At 50.8% G+C, this 14,803-nt stretch overlaps 1 protein-coding gene across 1 annotated transcript in view; it reads left to right on the top strand.

Moving 5' to 3' along the window:
* The window catches only part of CASQ2 (calsequestrin 2), a 33,318-nt gene extending 27,374 nt beyond the window's left edge, over positions 1–5,944 (top strand). The window contains exons 8-11 of the mRNA XM_040054576.2: positions 80–134; positions 813–913; positions 1,305–1,379; positions 5,115–5,944. Coding sequence (XP_039910510.1) covers positions 80–134; positions 813–913; positions 1,305–1,379; positions 5,115–5,321 — 438 coding nt within the window. The 3' untranslated portion in view covers positions 5,322–5,944. The remainder of the gene's footprint in view (positions 1–79; positions 135–812; positions 914–1,304; positions 1,380–5,114) is intronic.
* The last annotated feature ends 8,859 nt before the right edge of the window (positions 5,945–14,803 follow it).

Below are 14,803 nucleotides of genomic sequence, written 5' to 3'. Positions count from 1 at the left end.
CCCTGCTCCTCATCTCCAGGAACCACCCAGACTCTGTCCTCCCTCCGTGGCCCATCAGTAACTGTTGTGTTGTTTCCAGGAGGATGACATGGAGGGTATCCACATTGTAGCCTTTGCTGAAGAAGATGACCCAGGTAGGAGGCCATTTTCTTCCTTGTGCGACTCTCCATCCTTCAACAAAGCGTATTTTCAAGTGCTTTGACTGTGCAGCCCAGCACTCTGGCCAGGATGGGGACCCGGGATGCTTCTGGGTGTTTATGCTAGCAGGTGTGCTAGCCGGGACTCAGATTTTGGATAGAAATGGATGATTGCCTGGGAAAGACAAAAAAAAAAAAAAAAAAGCCATTCTCTCCACCCCGGTACCAGGATTCGCTCCCGAGCTCTGCATCCATTTTGCTGCGTGGCTCTGGGAGAGAGCTGAGGGCTGGGTGTGGGATGGGGCATGCAGGAAACCCGAAGCCACCAACTCCTGGAAAGCCGTGGCCTCGGTGCTTCTCAGAGCCATCAGCAAATCGGAGAGCTTTGGCCTCTTGGGGGCTCAGTTCCTCCCTCACCGCAAGAAAATAGCGACATTGTTCCGCTCCACGGAAGGATTATGGGGCTTAATTCATGTGTAACTAATTTCAATACCCGAGGAGGATGCTTGAAATTAAAAGCCTTATTATCAAAAGAAGGCGCTGGGAGACAGCATTTTAATGAGAACTATAAACAACTCCTGTGTGCATAGGGGAGCCAGGGAAGCTGGAAACCCCCCAAGCGAAAAGCGCCTGTGCGTTTGCAGGAGAGTTGCCGTGGTTCATATATCATTTCAGATGGTTTCGAGTTCCTGGAAATCCTGAAGCAGGTTGCCAGGGACAACACCGATAATCCTGACCTGAGCATTGTCTGGATTGACCCTGACGACTTTCCTCTGGTGAGTGGCAGAGGCTCTTCGCCTTTCTTGGCTTAATTCATGGACGGGATGGGCACGGGGGGGGGGGGTGTGGGGGGTGTGCATGTGCGCACATGCGTGCAGGAATTGCTCCAGGGAATCTGGGACAGGGAAGGGTGGGAAACGGGACCACAGGCCATCCCCTTTGGAATCTGCTTGTTTGGGTCTGCCTCCCAAGGAGGAATTGTCTTGGGAACACCCCCGGAGTGGGCGCTTCCCTCTGCCACGCGTGGCAGCCCAAGCTTGCGTCCAGCCTCTGCTGTCTCCCGTGCACACCCGGCTGCACATCCTCGCTCCCCAGCCCAGCTGACCGACCCAGTGCGACGGGGCCCTGCAAACACCCCTGTCTGAGCCTCGTGTCTCACTCCTGCAGCTCATCACTTACTGGGAGAAGACCTTCAAGATCGACCTGTTCAGACCACAGATCGGGGTGGTGAACGTCACGGACGTGAGTAGCGCGTGCCCAGAAAATTCAGCGATCCCAAAAGCAGGGCGCTGGAAAGGTTGGGTCCTGAGGTACACTGGAATCAGTGGGATTTCCACTGTTAAGTGCAGGTAGAGCTGGCTTTTCCCCTTGGGAAGAAAAATATGAAGGATTCACCAGGAGTTTGTAGCACCCGCTGCACGGTTTCTAACACCTCCAAGGCTGAGCTTGAGGGCTTTAGTCTGAGCGTTTTTCTGCTGCCAAAGCACACACAAACCACGTCTGCTGAGGACAGCACCAACATCCGTGGCCTGTGATTCAGGGCTTTACCCAGTTTTGGTTTTAAGGTCTTGTATTTACACCCCGACTCGCAGCACGCACCTTTGTCCATTCCCTGCTCCAACAGCTTGGTGGCTTTGTGGAGAAAAATGTGCGTAGGGGGAAAAGAAAACCATGCTTAGGGGAGGAGAAGAGGAGAAAACGGAGGCTGTTTTCTTCTACAGAAGCAAAAGAGCACAGCTTGAGTGTAGGAGGGAAAGATTGTCCCCAACAGATGACAGGGAGAAACTGTACAGCTTGAAAATAGCTAAATAAATACACAGCTCTAACAAAAGTACAGCATAAACTGGTAATCAAGGCATCCTGCTGTGGTAAGGGGGGTGCACTGGCGTTCATCCAGGCTCTTATCCCCTTCAGCCGCTGCTGTGCAGGTAGTGCTGGAAGGATTTGGGTGGGAAGAGGAGACCTGCCTGCCCCACACCTGGTGGCAGTGAAGGTTTCCACACCATCCCACAGGCAGCAGCTGCAGAGGGAGACCTGCAGAGGCAGGTGCTACTTTGGCACAGCTGAGGGAGCAGCAGTACCCTCAGCAGGCACAGCTACGCTATTGGGACAACTTTCTAGCAGCCACTGTTTTCACTGTGGTTGCCTTCAAGCCAGAAAGCCATGGGACTGATCTCGTGTTGCCCACACACTGTGAGCTTTTAAGGCAGGTGGGAGAGGGACCCATCTGACCCTCAGCAGCAGAGATCTCAGGAGAGCTGCTGTGTGCAGTGTAACATGCTTCACAGCCCTGACACAGAGAGAAACCTTTTTTTCCTCTTTCTGATAATGACAAACGAGATGATCAGAGAGCCCGTAATGCAGCGTGCTCCTGCCTGGCTTACCTATTACCTTAGCTTATTTTTAATGTTTAAGTGCTGAGTGTCAGTTTTGACATCTTTAAAATGAACCTGTGTGGGTATGTAAGTGTCTCTAGAAGCAGAAATCTCTCCGCTGCAGAAGTGTTTGTAAATTGGTGCTTAATTTCATGTTTGAAATTTGAGTCATAAGTGAATCCGATGTTTCATCAGAAGAGAGCAACGAGGGACTTAAAATTGGGACAGGTGTGTGGGGCTGGCGGCTGGTTTGGCTCAACACTGACCTTGCTTCCAGCCTCCACATCCTCTCTCCTGCATCACCCCAGAAAAAAGAGGGGCAGCAAGGGTTGTGCAACTGGGTGGTTGTGCCTGCTGTTATAACAGATGCTGCAAGGCTGTAGCATGGGAGGTGTGGTGGGGAAGGCGAAGCGGTGGTGTCATGAAGAAAGCAGAGCCCCTGGATCTTGCCCATGGCACCGAGAAGGTTGAGAGGCTGTTTTGGGAGTCATGGAGTAGTTTCAGCCCTGGCTGCGTGTGAGCTTTTTGCCTGCAATAGAGCAGTACTCCACCAGACCACAGAGCAGACACCTGGAGAGTGAAGAGCCAGTGAGCTGACGCTTCTTAACAAAATTGTTAAGGGAGAGACCAAAGGAAAAAGGGGGCAAAATAGCACCTATCACCTGAGATCATGAGAGAAATGAATGGACAAGCCAGAAAGAGAGCCCAAGTCTCCCAGTCTTATGCCCTTAATACAATATCTCCCTTCATTATATTTACTGTGACTGGTCACGCTTAAGTCATGTAAAAGCTACTTTAAACAGCAATCAATGGAAATTCATGGAAGTTGGATTGTCAGCGGCATGAGAATCATATAGAAAGCAGAATTAGGTGAGAACATATGCCTTATTATTCAGCAGCCACTCAGAGACCTGTAAAAACTCATGCACTATCTGGCTTTGATATAGTAAATGTTTCAGGTTGCTGATTACAGTATTTGCAGGTTTTATTTCATTCCTTTTAAGCCCTTTTTTTATTTCTCGAGAGAGATTTAAGGAAGTTCTAGGTTGGCGGGTGATATCTAAAGCAAACATTCAGCTCATTTTGTTATTGCAGTGTTACATCACTGCATTCAGCCCAGTTACACAGGTACAAAGTGGGACTTACACAACAGAGTGAAAATAAACACTGCTGTTGGCTTCAGTGGACATAACCCTCATGACCCCATCGCTCCTGTAAAAACCTGCCAATGCAAACACCAGAGCTCCCAGCAGCCCCACCTGGCTCATCACATTGTGGTGACTGTGGCTCAGGACCAGGGCCATGATGCCCTGCAAAATATCACTGCTTTATTTGCACAGCACCTTCTCAAGGTGAAATGGAGCCACTCCTCTTCCCATTATTTAAAAGTGTCACTTTTTTGCCGCACGAACAGTCCTGAGGCTGGGGACGTGAACGTTTGAGTGAAGCAAGAGCTGCGTGCCTCTCCAGGGTTCTTTTTTATTACAGTTTTGGTGATTTAGGAGGAAAACATTGCATGGGAGACACAGCTTTCCTTGAGCTGAAATTGGTCTGGCTTTTTAGCAAGCTATAAATCAGAGAGAATTAAGTACCACAGACAGGGAAAGGAGTTCGATGCATTGGCAAAGGCTAGTAGTTATCTTCTGATATGTGAAGATACTTCTGCAACATCAAATGCCAAATGAGATACCCTCACAGCACCTCAGCAAAATAGGAGGCTGCTCCTGTTTTATGGAGGGGAGACAGTGAACAGAAAGGAGCTTATCCAGGCATTTACTCAAGGAACCTATGGCAAAGCAGGGAGGAAAACTTTCATTTCTAGACCTCAGAGACCAAATAAGCTTGCTATCCCTGGGTAACAGTCACAAATTTGCCATTGTCTTCTTAATGAATTTTCCCATCCCCTTTGGTTTATGGAAGTAACGACAGCCAGAGGGAAAGAGCAGGGGCACCTGCAGCCCAGGCATTGGTGTTTCTCACCACCCTTCAGCTGAGATGCATGCTGTGCCACCTCAGCCATGCCTGGGAGCATGGCTGAGATGATCTGAGGGAAGAGTCTTCCAAGAGCAGGAACCATTATCACACATGGAGAGTCCAGAACAAGGTCCTGAGGCAAAAGTGACTGTAAAAGAGGCTGGGGAGAAAGGGTGCTGGCAGGGGGTTGTGAAGACCCCAAGGAAGAGGCCCCAGAAGGGCTCTGGATGGAAGGAGGGAAGCACTGCGATGGCCTGCAAACTGGGGCGATGCAGTGGGTGCTGGCAGAGGTCTCTCTGGTGTCTCTTTACGTGGACTTGGAGTCTACAGAACTGTCCAGGTAGAGTGAGGAATGCGTCAGGTGGGCAATGCTCCTGCTCACAGCTACAGGCAGCGGGCACACAGCGCCACACACCCCTGTAAACCTGCTGACCAGCCCCACTGCCCCTGGTCCGACACAGCAGCACTCCAGGGGGAAGTGGGGATCCCAGTGCATGGGCTCTGTCCACAGGCTGCAGAACGAGGGAGCCACTGCCCTGCGTCCCACCCTCACCCCCCAACAGCCGCGTGCCCCTCCCCTCCCCTGTGTCCCTGAGGGCAGCTAACCCCTGGTCACCTGTCCCCACAGGCTGACAGCGTCTGGATGGACATCAGAGATGATGACGACCTGCCCACAGCCGAGGAGCTGGAGGACTGGATAGAGGACGTGCTTTCTGGGAAGATAAATACCGAAGACGATGACGACGACGAGGACGATGACGACGACGATGACGACGACGATGATGACGACGACGATGACGATGACGACGACGATGATGACGACGACGATGACTAACTGTGACTCTGTGCAGTTTGACTTGTGGGGCCCCAGAGCCCTGGCCCTGCGGCAGGTCCCTCCATCGGAAGACCTGTGTTTGAGCATCAGCAAGCACCGCTGCTCCTCCTTCCCCCGGCCCCGCTCCCCCTGCCCTCGCCCTTGCCGGGACCCCCTTGCCTGATTCCCAGCGGTGCTGAGCCACCGGGACTGCCCCTGCGGAGGGCAGCGCCTGCAGGCACCCAGCACCGCTGCCAATCATGCCTCCTCAGCAAGGACAGTAGGAATCTGCAGGGAATCTGCCCCGAGTGTCCCAGGGCAGGAGAAAAGTGCCTGCCTGCTTGCTGCCAGAGGGACGCAGGGAGCCGGTTTGTATATTCTGTGTTCATCAGCCCAGCACTTAACATCCAAAGACCAAATCTCACTTCAAGACGTAGGGAAAACCCTAACTGTAAAGTTTAGCCCTTTTATTAAACACAATGCCCTTTGCAGCTACTCTGCCAAGACCACTCAATCCTGCAAGTTCTGCTGCGGGAGTCTGTAGCTACTCCCTAACGTGCTAAGAGCCAGAAAAATGCTTTGGGAGGGGAGGGAGGTTTTAGGGATGCTATTAAAGTTTTCAGTGATTCCACGTAACGACAGGATATTCTTGTCTGGCAGTGCAATGCAAAACTAAACACCGGGTCCCCTGTCTGAACCCCTTGGAAGCTCAGGCCACTGCTGGAGTCACTGCAGGTGGACTGACATGAGACACAAATCTTATGAGTTCCTGGACTGCTGGATGGGCTGGCCCAGCTCTGAGCCCAGTGTGAGTCCAAACCACCGAGCCTGAAGATCACGGCACTGAGCCAAGCCAATGGAAACATCCCGAGGGGCCCACCCAGAAGCATTCCTATTCCCCTTCCAGCTTTTGCTGACTCTTCACCCAAAGCCCATATTGCATCTTTTCCCATGATCAGGAGGCTGGGAGGGAACACGTCTATCCAGATAGCGGATGAGGTGCGTTGGGGTGTGAGCAGCAGAGGGAGTCGAGCTGTTTGGCTTTTGAGTATTTAGTTGCACAGTTACTCCCTGCTTAGATACCCAGATATCCCACATGAGAAGCCTCTTCTGGCTGCAGGCTGAGAAGGAGCTCAGAGTACCAGTCTGCAGCCAAGGGGATCGCTCGGTCCTGGCGAGTGCAGCACCATCCGCGTGCAGGTCGCTGTGGCAGCATGAGGTGTCCCTGCTTTCCCATGCTGGCAGATTTCAGTTGTCTCAGCTTTTTATGTTTGGCAATAGTGCAAGGAACAGAGAGTTTGGAGATGGTTTTATCTTTATAAATACATTTATAAAGATGTTCTCCAGCTGTTCAGAGTTGCTAGCATAGGTAGTGTACACATCTCCTCTCTTGCTAGAAACAAAAAACCATTGTTCTGACCATCCTTACACTGGCTTAGGACAGAGATACATGATGTGAGGCGAAATAACAGTGCGAGGGACAGAAAAATCAGAGTTACACAAATGTGAATCAGCCTGACAAGAAACAAGGTTTACACACTATATGTTTCCTTTATCAGACGAACTGCAAAGCAAGATTTTACAGATTTTTTTTCCCCCAGCCTGTTGATCAATTTCTTTGACTCTCTCTCTCTCTACATTCGCTGAAGTAGAAATTTGAAACTACTGGTATGAAAAAAAAGCTGAAGTATTGATATGTTCCCATGTGTGCCCTTGGTGGAAAATGCCAGTATGAACAACACATAGCTGGATTTCTCTCTATGTGGTTGAATGACTACTGTGCTAACACGGTAGATGACTGTAGGCCAAGCTAGCTCCTTATTGAGCATCAAACCCTCAATGTGTGCTTTTCAGATACAGCCTATTAGAAGAATAGACAAGGCAGCAAAGCCCTAGGTCAACCATTTGCTCTTCTGTGCCTCCTTATGACTGCCTGGAGGATGAACCAAGTTTGTTCAGGGAGAACAATCAGCTGGTTGCTCTGGCGGGATGAACAACTTTCAAAAGTTTTGAAATTCAGAGTGCTCTCAGCATGGAGGTCTCCTCCTTTCTTCCCCTCACTCCCTACTCTCTGCTGGCCAACAGGGTGCCCAGCACTCTCCTTCTGCTTTTTCCTCAAGAGGTTTGCTGGAGGACCCCAGCTCAGAGAGGGAGTGAGCAGGACTCAAGGTCTCATTCACTCGCACTGGCGAGGAGCAAGAAGAGGCAGAAGTAGCCCTCTGGTAGTCTCCTGGACTGTGATTAAGGGACAACTACTGGTCTGAGAAAAGAACTAGCTTATCTTTACCTCTGGGCTAGTCCCAGGAACAAAATGTGCACAGTTTCACCCTGCATAAGGTAACTGCCTGCACTGGCCATGCGCTTCCTCAGCAGTCACTCCAAACATGAGGCATAATGAAAGGTTCCTCTACAGCCTTTCCTAACTGGCACAATCTCCAGACATGCTGTGTGCCTGAGTGCTTTCTCTGTGCTCCTCTGCCCCTGTGGATGTCCCTCTGGATGCTCTGAGAGGCACAGATTACCCCAGCAGAGCAGGCAGACCCTGCAAACAGCACCAGGGACATGTTCTGTGCACAGGTGTTTCACTTCAAAGCAACAGACCTCTAGGGAGAAAAGAAAGAAATAACGTAGAAGTGTAGGGGCTGAACTCATACTGGGGAGTGGTGCCAGTGGTTTATGGGAAGTTTCCCTTGAGTTATGCAAGAAAGAGCTAATCCTACAGCTTGCCACTCCTTCACGGTGCCAGGGATGGGGCTGCCCTTTCTCTCTTCCCTCAGTCTGCCATTATACTTCTCATCGTTGTCTTTACCCACAAACAGGAACTGTTTATTGACAGCTTTAGGGACAATCACATAAAAAGTTAGGAAAGCAGTGCCATGCTGTTGAATGATGCAATGCCCCGTGTGAAGGGAATGTGGAGGGGATCTGCCCACTACACACTGAGAAGAAAAAGTCAGCACATTTGGATGAGGAACCTGCAAAAAGGCCCTTTGTTAAAAAAATGTAAATTTGTGTACGTGGGCAGCACTGAGTGCTTAACAAGCATGTCTCTCTTCACAAACAGTTCTTTTGCTCCAACATGTTAGCTAGACATAATGCAAAGGTCTGTATACAGATAAAGAAAGGAATTGTATTTTGTGCTCATCCAACCACGAGTGCTTCAAGCTGCTCAGTTTCTTCATAGAATCATCCAATAATTTTGGTTGGAAAAGACCCCTAAGATCATTGGGTCTGAGCATTAACCCACCACTGTCAAATTAATACCCAAAGTAGTCCAAAACCTGGTCTTCTCTGTCCCCAGTGACAGTGAGGATCCTCCTAACATGTGATATGTGGCAAGAACACCAAGGTATGCAGCACCTCCTCCCAGTCCCCAGACACAGGGCTGGAGGGCACAGCCAAGGGGTTTGTCTGGGATGTGTACCACAGCCCATCCTGTGCTGCTCATGGCAAACAATCAAGGCAGAAGGAAACCCATCAGGAACAACAGCTCTCAGCTCTCATACTGCAGCATGGAGGAGAAAGTGTCTACCTTTGCAGCAGTCGCTGATATAGAGGCTCTATGAACCCAAAAGTGCTCTGCGTTTATGGCAACTCTTTGGCAAACAGCTGCAGGCGGAAAGGACAAGGGGGGCACTCTGGAAATCACAGATTACTCCATGTTTTCAGGGTCAGCAGTTTTTGTGGTGTTTCTGAGGAGAGATGAGTCTCCTGTCTCTCTTGTGAAGGGGACAGCCCCATAGTGAAACCAGAGAGCTCAGCTGCTTCCCATCCCAGAATGAAGCTGCTCAGCCAGACACCAACGTGAGCACAGAGCCGAGGACACCAGCTGCTTCTCCATGTCAGTCTGCACATCATACCTAAAGAAATGATTGATTCATTACAGAGCCCAAACAGAAAACTTCACCTTTTATTCCCAGGAAAATAATTAATTAGACAGGAACATATCACTTTTCAGCTGCCACTGACTTATAGTCTTGTGCAAAGAGACCAAGATTGTATCTGGATTCCTCCTCCACGGCACCAAAGCTTTGGCTTCGAGGAAGTCTTGCATGCAGCCGGTTGCACACCGATGCCTGGACTTGGGGGGGATGAAGAGGAGGATGGCAAACAGGCAAGAAGCACCCCAGCCCTCTGAGGCAAAGCTCACTCCCCCTGGCTGCTTTCGCACCCCAGGTACATCCATGCCATGCAGTGCAAGACCAGCTGCTCGAAACTGGAAACAGCAGAGCACAGCAGGATGGAAAACTGACCTCGGCAATGAGGCTGTGCCAGCAGGGCCATGTCTGAGACCCAAGGCTCTGGGCCAACCCACTGCACTGCAGCATGCCCTGCCTTCTCCCCACGCCCTTGTGCCACTGACCTCGAGCAGAGCAGCCCTTGGCTGGTCACTGTCCCTGGGAGATGACTCTCACACCTCTTCGGCAGAAGAAGACGACATCTAATGACAATGGGGACCATGGGGCAGGGCCCGGGGCAGAGTCTTGGCCCAGCTCCCAGAACACTCTCCCCGGTTTAAAAGGTGCTAAGCTATTTAAAGGGAAAAAACACAATAATGCTACAGAGCTTCCTTGCAGCTTGAAGACCCATTTCAGGAATCAGATTACAAACTGCCTTTGGGATGGAAGCAAAGATCCTTCCGGTGCCTCCCCCCCTTGCACTTTCTCTTGCCAAGCTCCCGTGATAAAGGGGATCAGCAAAGCACTCGAAGGGCATTGTCCCTAATGCTATGGAACACAAGAAAACAGCTTTTTCACCTTCTTTTCGTGCCTCCTGACTTACTACTCTTCTGACCCTCACCGGCTCCCTGATTTTCTCTCTCCATTCCTATGCAGTCCCTCTTCCTCTTCTTCTCAGCCCTCCCCACAGCATATGGCACTGAGTGTCTCTGAGGGACAGAGCCCTTCCCTGCCCCTACTGCCCCTTCCCCAGCACAGGGAGACAGCAGCCTCCCTCACACTGCTGCCACAAACTGCCTGTGCTGGATCCCCACGGCTCTGAACATGAGGAGGGACAACGTTTCCTTTGGGACAGCGACAAGGCTGTCACTGGCTTTCATTCTGAGGGGGGACAGGTGGGACATACTCAAGGAAAAGCCATTCCAGCAGCCTGCGCAGAAGCAGCAGCGAAACTTTTTGGTGGACCTCTTTTCCCACTGTCCCAAAATCTAGATGAGGAACCACCATCCTGCAACCATGGCCTGACTGCTGTCACTGTGGGAAGAGACCAGTGACACCCAGTGCCACCAGCAGTCCCACCACCACACCATCTGAGCAGAAGACAAGCGTCATGGCTTCATATACAAGAAATAAGCCTGGAGGGTTCAACGAGCTGAGTTTGCTGGAGGGGGTATCCCACATCCAACAGCAGAGAGCCACCTCCCTGCCGGAGACTGCCAGTGGCTGTCCTGACCGAGCCCTCCCTTGGTCGTGGGTGGTAAATCACTCAAAGAGCCACGGGCAACCTCATGTGCTTTTGGATTTGGAGAAAGCCCAGCTTGAATCAGGTCCCTCCCTCGGTAACACGGTTGAAAAATAAAGTGATGCTTGACCAGGGAGCAGCCCTGGAATTTGCCTGGTGCCAGATTTTGATTTTTGCTTTAAAATTCAACATCCAAAGTCCTGCTAGTGACCGAGAGAGAGGCTATTGAGCAATAAAAGTAGCTAAATGTTTGAGGAACGTTTTAGTCCCCACAAAATGAAGCTGCTGAAGGAATTTGCACAGCTTCCCACAGTCTAGTTACTGAATTACTAAACCAGTTTCTCACAACCACTTACAAGGCAAAATTATAATCAGCTGTAGGATCTGGTATTATGAGTACTCGAGAATGAGCTTTTACAAAATAGAAGCTAAAAGGTTTGCAGTTCTATTTCACATCTGTGGCCCAGATATAATCAGCTCCTTCTTGTTCCCTCTTCTAAAGCATGCCCACAGCATCTGACTTGAGCTGAAGGGAGGTCCAAAGAGCCATAACATTCTGAATGTCTCTTAAAACTTTCAAAAAGGCTGAATCAAATGGGTTTTATCAAACACATCTCCCATCTCCCCATGCGTCCACTTTTCATTTCTGCTACCTTTTTAAATAAAAAGAAAAAATAAAAAGGAAAAAAAGACAACCAAGACTAGATGTTTAAGCATTTGTAAGCCTTGATTCTTGCCTTTGGAAGAGACTTAAAACGTTTCAATTTACACAGTAGTTTCACGCCTAGAGCAATTTGTGGTGTCTCAGGTTTTTCAAATCTCTGCGCCTTCACGTTCCTACAGATGCTGGAGGGAAAACCCACGCCCTCATCTCTAAGGTCTCTTCCACTGACTTCACATGGCCTTGTGTTACTGTCCCTCTGGAGGCTTTGCTGTTTGCTCCGTATTTTTATACATGAGCAAGGTGGAGGCACTGAGCTACCTCAAATGCACATCCACAAGGTAAAAGCCATCTTCCTCTTTTATTAAGTTCTCCTTAGTGCTGCCCAAGGACTGATGGCTCCCTCTGTCCTGGCTGTGGTCTCTGCAGCAGACCCCTGCTCTCCTCCTCCTGCCAGCAGGACCCGCGGGCTTCGGGAGGGCAGTGAGCCGCAGTGCCACTGCGGGAGGGTTCCTGGCGTCCCCAGGTTGTTCACATTAACTGAGCTGGAACCAGAGCAAGCCCCAAGTCCTGTACAGACCTCCGCATTCAGGTCCCCAGATTTTGGAGGAAGGGAAGCTCAGGGCTTTGGGGAAGGCTGGCAGTTTTGCAGCGCTCCTCAACCTGAACACAGATTATGATGTGAGCAGTAATCGGAGGAGGAAAAACCCAAACAGCTCACAACCTTTTACAAGTTCATTATGGAGAGGGACAAGGAGATGGGGACAAACAGGGAAACAGCTTTCTTCCCGTTTGAGGTACTCCCCACTTTCCTAGGACCAGGTCAGACTGGCAGGGCTGTAAAACTTGTTACAGCTTTTCAAAGCAACTCGGGTAACCTTGTTCCCAGCTAATGATTTATGCACATGCCATCACCCCACTACACCATCCCTGCCTCTGCAGACACGTTGTGCTCAGGGCTCTCTTTTCTCTCAGCAGCTCCTGACCCAGCAGTCCATGGCTGCACACATGAAAAGGGAATGGATGCCCTCGCCCCAGTGGATTATCTGTCAGGCCGGAAAGGCCTGTAACCTAAACCCATCCCCTTCCCAATCCAACATAAACTCAGCAGCGCTGTCGAAAGACAAATCAAAGCACTCTGCTTGGCCCACTCCCAATACACTTTCCCTTCCTGGACACCATGTCCTGCTGAGAGACTGCCTTCCTTTGCACCTGCCCCACCTGTCCCGAGCCCCAAGACCCCTGGGAAGCCCTTGAGTTCAACCCCTCCTGTACTTCCCAGGAGTCGAGGCCTGGGCTGAGATAGCAGAGCCAGTTCATTGCACCAGGAGATGTTTTGTGGTTTGAAGCCCTGCTGAGCTCCACAGCTAGATGTCCCACTGAACTATTAATTTAGCTAACAGTATCACATGGTGAGGTGCTGCTAGTGCTTCAAGCAAGGCTCTGGACCCAGTTACTGAAGGTGACAAATCCCTTTCTTACCGGATTTGTTGTGTCCTGGCTACATGTGGCCCCTTTGCCCCACAGATTGCTACTTCATCCCCCACAGCTGATGTTTTCTCAGTGTCCACAGCTGTGAGGCCTGGTCCCACCACTTACCAGTGCCAATCAATCTTCCTATGAATTAAGCCACCAAATACCCACAGCAGTGGTTGGTGCTGTGCTGTCTCAGGGCAGCCAGTGTCTTACGCCCATATGGTCAAGAAGGGCACTGCAGGAGAGGCATCTCCTCTTCAAGTCCAGCATGTCCTTCAGGCAAAAGGTGCTTACTTACCTCTGGTTCAGGATGCCAAGTCCCTCCAAGTGGTTGGTTTTTCCCCGTAAAAACCTCCATCCCCTTTCTGTCAGAGGTTTGGGTCTGTAACACGTAACCCAGTGCTGCACCTGAGGCTCCATCACACCTCAAAGGTCTGTGCAACTTCAGTGAAAAGACTTGACCAAACCAGATCAGCTCCCTCAGCTCTAATTTCTGCTGAGCTACATACCACAGCCCTTTGTGATTCAGATATGTGAGCTCTGGGTGAAGGCCAAGGGAACTAGTCCCTCTAGCAGAGCCTGTTCCTTCCATCGGCCTCCACAGCCCACAGCAGGGCAGAAAGCACCACAATTGGCAGCAGTCAGGAGTTGGTTCGGTATCAGCACTATCCCAGAAATGAAACAGAGCGTGCTGAACTCACATGTAAAGACACAGCTCTCAAGGCTAAGAGCCTGGAACGAGCTTGACAAGCCCAGGATCTTGTTTATGCCAAATTCCTGCTGCTTGCACCTTCCCATGACACACCTGCGGCCAACTCCCACAGAGCCTTTCCCTCCACAGCTCCAGTCCAACGAGTCAGGTCTTCTCCTGATGGGCAGGAGGGGACCAGCGACGGCTGCACCCCCACTTCAGGCCCTGCAGCAGCGCTCTTCCCTTCCCCTGGCCATCTCTGGGAGCTGACCTGCAAACGGTGCAGGGCTGGGCACTGCCAAAGCGCCAGCAGGATGAGGGGGGCAGATCAAAAGCAGAGATCAAGGGAGGGCAGGAGGCAGAGCAGAGCACACCCCCATCCCACCCTTCCTGCTTCCTCCCAGGCCTTAGTTCAGCTCTCTCTAGCCCAACTGCATCTGTCTCCCCACAAGCAGAGATGCACCCATGCGGCTGTTTCTCTCCACAGGCATTTATGTCTGTGCTGCGTATCTTCATAAATGGTACACTGTTTTTCACTGAAGAGCAGCACCCCGTGGATTCTTCCAGCAGCTGAAGCCACCAAGGAGATCAGCCGGGCTGGGCTTGCCTGAAGAACAGGCACCAAAGAACCCCCAGACAAAAGAGTTGCTCCCACATTTCCTTGGGCACAGCTGCTTGATCTTTCTGAGCTCTTGGTGTGCTGGAAAGGGAAATTGATGGTGGGGAAAGCCACGCCCAGAGATGCTGTTGACGTGAGATCCCAGCACCTTTTTTTAGCAGAGCACAGACTCTGCATCCACACAAACAAGGAGCACTGGCTTTTCTGCCTCTTGCCACTCCTCCTCCCCCCCAGAGCCAAATAAGGAACTCGGCAGCGAATCCTGCACTTCATAATTTGTGTGCAAACCATGAGAAACACAGGAGGCAGAAAAACCTGTTCCCACTCCAGTCATGGCCCACCCCCCCAGCTGCACTTGCTCCCCATCATTTGAGATTTCAGGTGTTTAACACAGTCACTTACCAGTCTTCCTTCAGGAATGATAAATGAGTTTGCATTTTACTGTGGCAGGGCAGACCAGAAAGGCCCAGAAGGAGGGTAACAAAAAGACAACCTCAAAAAAGCTAAACCACATGTTTGCAGGGCCCCTCCTGTCCACAGCAAAGGACTGCTTGAAGGGCAGAAGAGCTTTTTCGTCTGAAAGGGTAAGAGAAAGAAGTGGGACGATCGAATCTGGTTTCAGTTTATTTCCAGAA

The sequence above is a fragment of the Hirundo rustica genome, chromosome 2, assembly GCF_015227805.2.
Source record: "Hirundo rustica isolate bHirRus1 chromosome 2, bHirRus1.pri.v3, whole genome shotgun sequence".
Taxonomy (NCBI): Eukaryota; Metazoa; Chordata; class Aves; order Passeriformes; family Hirundinidae; genus Hirundo; species Hirundo rustica.
This window is presented reverse-complemented; position numbering and strand designations above follow the sequence as displayed.